Genomic DNA, 8230 nt, shown 5'->3' with positions numbered 1-8230 from the left:
GGCAAAGGTGAGTTTTCTAACTTTATATTTTACTTGTTCTATATAGTTATATCTATTCCTTAGGCAAGATAAACTATGGTTGATGGTATATCGAAAACAGCCTCTTTACCTGCATAAGGTAAGGGTAAGGATGCGTACTTATTACCTTTTCTAATTTCTACTTGTGAAATTATACTGGATATGTTATTGTTGTTGTTCGTAAGGTAAACCATGATACTCAACGTCTAGAGAAAGAGCTTTTGCACTAGGAGAGATTCCAATCTTGCAATACTTGAATTCTTCATGAACATGTTATGCTTTATTCTTGTTATATGTGAAACACATGCTATGAAAAGTGTCATATCCTTATTATAAATACATAGACAATCATTTCTCAATTTCCATGCAAATCCATGTTCTTGAAAATGGGTTCAATGACTTTCCCTACTACCTTCTCTAATAAAAAATTCCCTACAATTTTCCAAGAAACAAATTCCCAATATTCTCTCCAACCAAAAATGAAATTTTACCCTCATTTCATACAACTTCATAACCAAATGTATGTTTCTAGTTTTATTAATTTAAACCAATTTTATTCTTTGAGTTATGTCTCCAAAAGCAATGGCCTATTATACCCTGTGAAATGTAATAGTATAGATAATAATTCAGAAACACCAGAAGAAGGCCAGAAAGCTGTGGAAACAGTACAAAAACTTTATAATGCACTTAGAAATAAAAATCTTAATGAATTATCTGATATAATTGGAGAAGAATGTCGATGCATTAGCAATGTTGCCTCTTCTTTACAAACTTTCTATGGCAAGGAGGTATGCTATACTTTGTATTTATTATTACTTTGTCCCGTCTTAAATATTAGTCGTGTTGACATATATATTTTGATTCAAAATATTTGGCGTTTTAGGAAAATAAAAAGTTATTACCAATTAATTCTTGTCAAAAGATTTACTTATAATTATCTTAGTGACCTGATTATATAAATATTTTTTATATTATCACTGCATATAATTTAAACAATATACTAATAATACATAATAAGTTTGATGATCTATATTTGCAGCAAGTAATAGATTTCTTCAATTCAATCATAAAGCTCCTGGGGAATAACTTTGAGTTTGTCATTCAACCCACTATACATGATGGGACAAGTGTTGGGGTTGCTTGGGAACTAGGTTAGCCCATTGTTGTATACTTTTTTTTTCCAATTTTTTTTTAATCATCTGGTATTCGAAACTCATCGTTTATGTTTTTTTTGGCAGCATGCAGCGAAACTCATGTTCCCATTGGAAAAGGTTTTGGCTTCTATATGTGCCATTATTACAAGGGCAAGATGATGATAAGGTAAAGTAGGAACTATATTGCACGGACTCTTCAAAATGCTTTCGTATTCGTGTCAAATTCTTCAAAAATACATTATTTTTGAAGGATTCGACACGTACCTAGAGATATTTTCAGAAAGTCAAAACAATATAGAGTAGGAAGAAAAAGAAAAAAGGATCAAGTCATCAATAAAGCATGGAACAATGCAGTTGAAGAAAATTATGCAGGTGTTGGAACAAATATTTGGTTGAAGTACTTGGAGCTGAAAAATACAATATATGTCTATACACCTATCTAAAAACTAAATAATGATTTTCTTTTATAACCAAAAACTCTTGAGGGTGAGCGACGTACGATTCAAAACTCGAAACTAAGTGGATATAAACCTGTCAAAAACTGAATTGCGAATGATGATTTTCCCTTGGGATTTTTATATAAATAGCCGGTCAAATTTACGATTTCTTCTCCAACCAGTATATATAAATTATACAATGATTATATACGATTATACATATATTATATATGAATTATACATATATTGTATCTCCGCCGATTATTTTAAGTTTAAGTAGTTGAGCAGACGACTAAAGGGCAGCCCGACTATGCGCAGGGTCCGGGGAAGGGATGGACCACAAAGGTCTATTGTACGCAGCCTTACCCTACATTTCTGCAAGAGGCTATTTCCACGGCTTGAACCCATGACTTCCTTATCACATGACAACAACTTTGCCAGTTACGCCTTGAGTAGGCGACTATTTAAGTTAATTCTTCCTTTCCCTTTGAATGTCAGGAATGTGGAGATGTTCATGGACCCACTCCTTCATATTGAGCCCGTTCGATTGGTGAGTAGTAATATTCAGTAGTATGAAAACAAAATTATAAATACATGATTTAAAATTTTGGCTAGTAATAATGTATCTTCTTTCTGTTTTCTTCAATTTACCAGAAAATATCATCCTTCCTTCTGAGAGCAGTTCAAAAGATGAATCCTCCAGATCTTTTCAAGGGAAAGAAGAAACAGGCTATGAGCATCTTGTTTATTATTCTACTATTTGTAGCTCTACTGTACTTGGTCAAGAACTCTAGGAACTTAATGTAATTCACCAACAAAATTGTAGTAACAGAAGCAGCAATTTTTGCTGCCATCTATGAAGATTACCACAGACGAAGCAACGTACATAGACGAAAAACTAGAGATCGTTGAACGGTCATTTTTTTCTATTCAAATTGTAACTGGTCATAGGAGATCATTTCCTCACAGCGACAAATAAAGCAATAAGTACCAGAAAGTTTTATATCAAAGAACAAAGAGAAATATACTCTCCAATGTAGATTGTAGACCTGACATATACATCTTAATTGCAATGTGTTTGAACAAGTTAAGAATCTGTTAATGTTCCTACTAGCCATACATTAAGGATGCCAGGATTTTACAAGAACAGAGGAGCTACTGTACCTAGACCAAGGCCATGGCATAATTACAAAAACATCCTTTTGCCATAAGCTCAGAAGCACATCAATTCAGAATTCTAATTACATACCATGAGTCTAACTATGTTAACAAACTAAAATTACCTAAGAACCAAGATACATCTTCGGAAACATTAGCGTATCATCAAACGACTAAACAGCTATGACCTGAAATACCTGCAATAAAACACAGCGGGAGGTTGTGGATCAAATCAGATGGAAGCCCAATGCAAATACTTATGGGCATCGAAAAGCAACAATTGGAAGATACTCAAGTCAAACATAATCTAGTATAACATATTAAAGAATTATTACTTGAGGCGAAATGATTTTGTCGTCCCCACTAAGAACACTTTATTTTCTCTGGACCATAAAATTTTTCATCTCACAACTAAATAGAAAGAAAGAGTAAAATAGGGCACATGTATCATTAATCATATATTCGAACGAGAAGCAGTTGCGGGGATATCCAAGAGCTGAAATGACTTGAGCATATTCTAGAGAATGTTAATGAACTGTTTGTTTTAACAATGGTAAAACGAAAAGAGCTCTCTTGCATTTGACAAAACCATTTCTTTCAGTTTCCTTCAGAAAGAATACTATACATTTTCTACTAATTACCCCTTTAAATTATTTTTTTAATAGGTAAAGTCTTTTATTAGTATGGTACAGAAACAAGTACAATGCAGAACAACAGTACTCTCACTACTTATACTACATGTTTCCCCCTAAAAGATACACAATTATCCATTTAAATTGAATGAACTGCTCTGTTAACTTTCCCTCCTATCTTTTAAGCTTCTTGCAAAAGAATTGTAAATTTTAACTATTACATAGCTAATTGCAAATTGCCATAAACAAATCAGTGTAAATATCAAAGAATCGAGTTATTTTATTTATTTTATAATTCTTTCTTGACATGATACAATCTCCCTCGAGGACAAAATGGTAAACTAGCCTTTTGCTTATGAAGGGTCGACGTGGCATACTTTACCTACCATAGTAATGTAGACGTATAGTCATTGCTAAACAAAATGACGACGTGCCAGCATCTGAGGTATTTCCAAAGCAGAAATGCTTTCACATTCTAGGAGTTCCTGAAGCTTTGCATCGCACACAATCACCATAGAATTCACAGGATCCTGTGAAATGGAAAAGCAGAAATATGTAACAAAGATTCAGATATATGGGACGACGTTGCATAGAGATATTAAACACTTGTAGTAGTGAGGAATTACAGAGGGAAAGGAGGTAGAAACCAGAAAGTAACTGAGAGGAGATAACCAAAATAAAACAAGTTGATTATAGAGATACATCTACCTCAAGTTGGTTAAGCTTTATATACTCCCAAATACGTTTGAAGGCCTCTGTTTGGGGTATCTCCTTTTCTTCACTTCCAAAAAATTTGGCAAGCGCATCAGATATCGCAACAGTGGAAGAGTCAGGCTGTTTAACCTTAGCAGCCGTGGAATGAACTTCAACCTTAGCAGCGACAGAATGAGCTTCAACCTTAGCAGCCATGGGATCAGCTTCAACCTTCAATCTTTTAGCTTGATCGGCTTGCTCAGCTTCTGCAGGGGTTGAACAGCAGAACATCTTAAATAAAATAGCTATAAACCCTTCAAACTATAGGAAGCTATTTGTCGATTTTTCCCTTTTGTCTTTTCCTATATACTTTTAGGAAGTGGGAAAATAAAAGATATGTTATAAGCAGATATCATTTTTTATTTCACATACTTGAAGGATCTAATGCCGTAATATGTTTGGCCAGCAGCTTATTCATCTTGAACATATCGGTACAGTCTGTTTCAAAGAGTGCTCGCAGAGCATCATTGCAGATAATCTTTCGTTTGTTACCAGGATCCTGTAAGTTGTGTTTTCTGATGTACACCCACAGCTGTTTCACAATCTGATCGAGCAAAGAAAGATGTATTTATGATCTATATAATAACAACCAACCAAAATCCGGAGCTTCTATTGATTTGAAAATCAAACCTCTGTCCTGGGCATTGCCGGTTGACCAACAATGGCCTGAAGTTCAGGTGAAACACCACAGACTTTGTTTAGACCACCTGGTCCACCTCTCCTTTTCGTTCCAGAAGTAGCACTGGACAAAAGAGAAACAGGATCAAATACTACTGTATTGTTAACGGTACACATAACGATACCACCTCTCCTTTTGAGTTGATAACGGTTAACCACATAAACAAGTGGCTAACTCGTACACATAGCGGAATATGTTTATTAACCGAATCAGATATCATTTATTATTGAGTTCCGGACATTGATTAGGAAACAGAAGTCATCTAAAAGTGCAGAACACTTAAGTTCCTGGTATAACGTACGGGCATTCCTCGTCAAAGTTGATGTAAGACAGTTTCAATTTAGAATTTCCCAATATGGTTTATGCTATAGCAAAAGAACATTTCAGACACAAATAAAAAAGAACTCCCCAAATTGGAAATTCGCTTTGGAAAAAGAAAAAGGTGAAAACAGTATAAAATGGTTTCAACTACCAACTTAAGAAAGGTAAATGTGACCATTAGAACATAGAATTATCTCTTAATTTTTTACCCACTTTACCTTTCTACTTTTACTTGTGCCAAAGTATAGTTTAGTCCAAACAACAACAACACCAACAACAACGAAATTTTATATAATCTTGCAAATTGTAACAAGATCCTGACTTGGCCAGGTAACAGCATATAGGTGTTCCTAGCTTCAAATTTGCAACTAACTTTGCAGACATAAACATAGGAAATGATAAATTAAAGTAATCAAATAAATAAGAGCCTATTATCACAAGCAGCTAGCAAATTAATTTAAGAAAAAATATAAAAAGCAAAGCAAAACATAACAACAGATAGTATATAAATTGCAAATCCCAGTTAGACACTAGCTATATGAGCTGCATTAACTAAACCTTTATACATAATAGTGAACAAAAAAAAACATTTTTATAGCATATTTTCAGATCTCTGATTATTATCATTGACATAGGAATTACTATGTGACTTACTATAATACCAAAAAAGTACATCTTATTAAATAAATAAATAAACAAAAAGCATAACCGCTTTTTACTCAACCTATATTCGCCCAACTACCAGCACCAATCCTTCACATCTCCCCCCACCCCCCCACCCACATACACACACCCCTCCCGGTAGCTCAAAACATTAGAATTTCAAAAATAAAAAATACAATATGCAAACAGAAAAAAAAAAAAAAAAAGAAACTCTTATGCATGTCTACCAAATAGTGGAGTAGTAAATTAATGTTTCAGCAAAACCATGTCTTCCATGCATATTTATCTTAATCGTAAAACGGAAATAAACAAAGAGACAAAATTAAATTAAGAAAAGAAAAGACAAACTTATCCTCGTCCAAATTATCTACAGCATACCTTTCCTTGGGGGCAGAAGCGGCATTTGACGCCACATGCTGAGCAGAACCCGCAGCTGTTCTCGCAACCACCGGCGACGGAGCTTGTTGCTGCACTTGCGGCTGCAGAGGTGGTTGCCGGTATTGGTGCTGCTGCTGCTGCTGCTGAAAGTAAAGGTATTGTTGCTGCTGCTGATGTTGTTGTTGAAGGGCCAAATGGGAATAAAATTGCTGTTGCGCAGCAAACTGTGGGTGGTTCAAGAGGGCAAAATGGTCTTTAATCATCGCCGGATGTTGTACCGGCTGCTGCACCTGTGATCGGAGAAGACTGATCTGATCATTGATAAACTCCGCCTTGTGTGAAAGGTCCTGTCCAAGTTTTGCTCCGAGCTGCTGTACGACGCCGTTTAACGACGTAACGGCGTTAGGGTCCGACTGACGGAGCAAAATCTCAACACCTCTCGCTATTTCCTGGTCCGACACCATGGTTTTGCTTTCATATAGTAACGGCAAAATTAACGGAACCGTTTTTTTCTTTTTCTCTCTCCCACACTCTCTGTTACTCTCTGCGTCTCTGTTCTTCTTCTTCTTTCTCTCTTTCTCTCTCTTCAAGCTTCCTTTTTTTGCCTCTCTCTCTATCTCTATCTATATAAGCATTTAATGACGGATATACCCTTGGCTTAGTTTAAAAGTTATGTTCATTACCTTTTTGCATTTTGTTTTTTAATTTATTTTAGTTTTTCTATCAAGTGTTAGTATTAATCCCGGAAAAAAAGAAAAATCAAGTGTTAGTATTATTTGCTTTCAAGCTTGATTAATTTATATTTATGCCAAAAAGCTTTTTAGGATAAAGTGTTTCCCAAAAATGACAATCTCAATCACAAACATATATATATATATATATATATATATATATATATATATATATATATATATATATATTAAATATCATGATTTTTAATACATGAATAAGGATATAAAAAGATAAAATTATACTTTCAAAATCTTTTTCAAATTCTTTTCCAAACCGTCGGAGGATATTTTTATAATAAATAATTTTAAAAAAATGATGAACGCATGTTATTTTTACACCAAATCAAACAATCAATAAAAATAGTAATACAATATAATTAAATCTAATATTAATAACTATAACATTATTAATACATTTTATTCAGTATTATTCTTATACGCCCAACCAAACGACTTTGTGTTCTTTAACGGATAGCATCAAGAAGAAGCAAGGGTATAAATGCAATTATCATAAGTAGGGACCCTTGATATTAAAATATAGGAAAAATAAGGATTTTTGAAAGGATAAAGATAAAGTGGTGGGGCCAAAAGAGGTTGGGCTGAAATTTGAACTGTCTTGTCTTTCCCAACATATTTTGAATTATCTTTTATTCATTTTTTATTGCATTTACTTAAATACCCCATGAAACTATGTGCTCTAACATGGAAAAGTAAGGTTATTTTAGGGAAAGAAGAGTGTTTGCGTGTCACAGCTATATGCCGTTTGATTGGATTGGGTTTGGTCAACAACTTAAAGAAGCTCACGATCTTGGCACAACAAAAACAACAACAATAACCCAGTATAATCCCACAAGTGGGGTCTGGGGAGGGTAATATGTACGCAGACCTTACCCCTACTCCGAAGGGTAGAGAGGTTGTTTCCAGGAGACCCTCGGCTCAAAAAGCAACAGAAGCCGATATATTAGTACCATAAAAATGCATAATAAAATAACAGCAATGCAATACAATAGATATGAAGTACCGAATATGAAATACGAAAAAGATGGCTGGTATAGTAAAAACTAGCAGGTAAAGCCCTGCATCACTAGACGACCAATGACATTCTTATTCTAACTCCTAACTGGCATTCTTACCAATGACATTGCCAAGCTCACGATCTTGGCAATGTGACAAAAGATTTTCCGTATAAAATCATATCCATTTAATACCTATCATTTGTCAATTTATTCTTTATTCTAGGAGTTCTTTTGCAGTTTAGCTTTTAATCTTTCCATCTATTTTTATGAAAGCATATGCATTCTCAAAT

At 34.3% G+C, this 8230-nt stretch overlaps 2 protein-coding genes across 3 annotated transcripts; one reads left to right on the top strand and one right to left on the bottom strand.

Annotated features, from left to right (window-relative positions):
* Nucleotides 1-388: 388 nt before the first annotated feature.
* On the top strand, nt 389-2635 carry LOC104221288 (uncharacterized). Of its 2 annotated transcripts, none has more exons than XM_009772317.2 (5): nt 389-806; nt 1058-1169; nt 1257-1338; nt 2108-2159; nt 2264-2635. In XM_009772317.2, the coding sequence occupies exons 1-5, from the start codon at nt 393-395 to the stop codon at nt 2414-2416; spliced, it is 813 nt and encodes a 270-aa protein (XP_009770619.2). In that variant the 5' UTR covers nt 389-392; the 3' UTR covers nt 2417-2635. The 2 variants fall into 2 exon arrangements, with proteins under 2 accessions (XP_009770619.2, XP_070001829.1); XM_070145728.1 differs by having other exon boundaries at nt 1928-2159.
* On the bottom strand, nt 2635-6800 carry LOC104221287 (uncharacterized). The gene is made up of 6 exons (XM_009772315.2): nt 6194-6800; nt 4783-4894; nt 4525-4696; nt 4108-4358; nt 3786-3929; nt 2635-2964 (listed from the first exon to the last, which is right to left on the bottom strand). The coding sequence occupies exons 1-5, from the start codon at nt 6655-6657 to the stop codon at nt 3813-3815; spliced, it is 1116 nt and encodes a 371-aa protein (XP_009770617.1). The 5' UTR covers nt 6658-6800; the 3' UTR covers nt 2635-2964; nt 3786-3812.
* Nucleotides 6801-8230: the final 1430 nt, after the last annotated feature.

Source organism: Nicotiana sylvestris, chromosome 5 (genome assembly GCF_000393655.2).
Source record: "Nicotiana sylvestris chromosome 5, ASM39365v2, whole genome shotgun sequence".
Lineage (NCBI taxonomy): Eukaryota > Viridiplantae > Streptophyta > Magnoliopsida > Solanales > Solanaceae > Nicotiana > Nicotiana sylvestris.
The sequence above is the reverse complement of the archived record's forward strand: the minus strand, read 5'-3'. Positions and strand labels throughout refer to the sequence as shown.

Coding starts and splice junctions, on each gene's coding strand:
- LOC104221288 (XM_070145728.1), top strand. CDS start 393: ATGTTCTTGAAAATGGGTTCAATGACTTTCCCTACTACCTTCTCTAAT. Junction 807..1,057: donor AAACTTTCTATGGCAAGGAG/GTATGCTATACT, acceptor CTATATTTGCAG/CAAGTAATAGATTTCTTCAA. Junction 2,160..2,263: donor ATATTGAGCCCGTTCGATTG/GTGAGTAGTAAT, acceptor TCAATTTACCAG/AAAATATCATCCTTCCTTCT.
- LOC104221287 (XM_009772315.2), bottom strand. CDS start 6,657: ATGGTGTCGGACCAGGAAATAGCGAGAGGTGTTGAGATTTTGCTCCGT. Junction 4,359..4,524: donor TACGGCATTAGATCCTTCAA/GTATGTGAAATA, acceptor CAACCCCTGCAG/AAGCTGAGCAAGCCGATCAA. Junction 3,930..4,107: donor TAAAGCTTAACCAACTTGAG/GTAGATGTATCT, acceptor TCCATTTCACAG/GATCCTGTGAATTCTATGGT.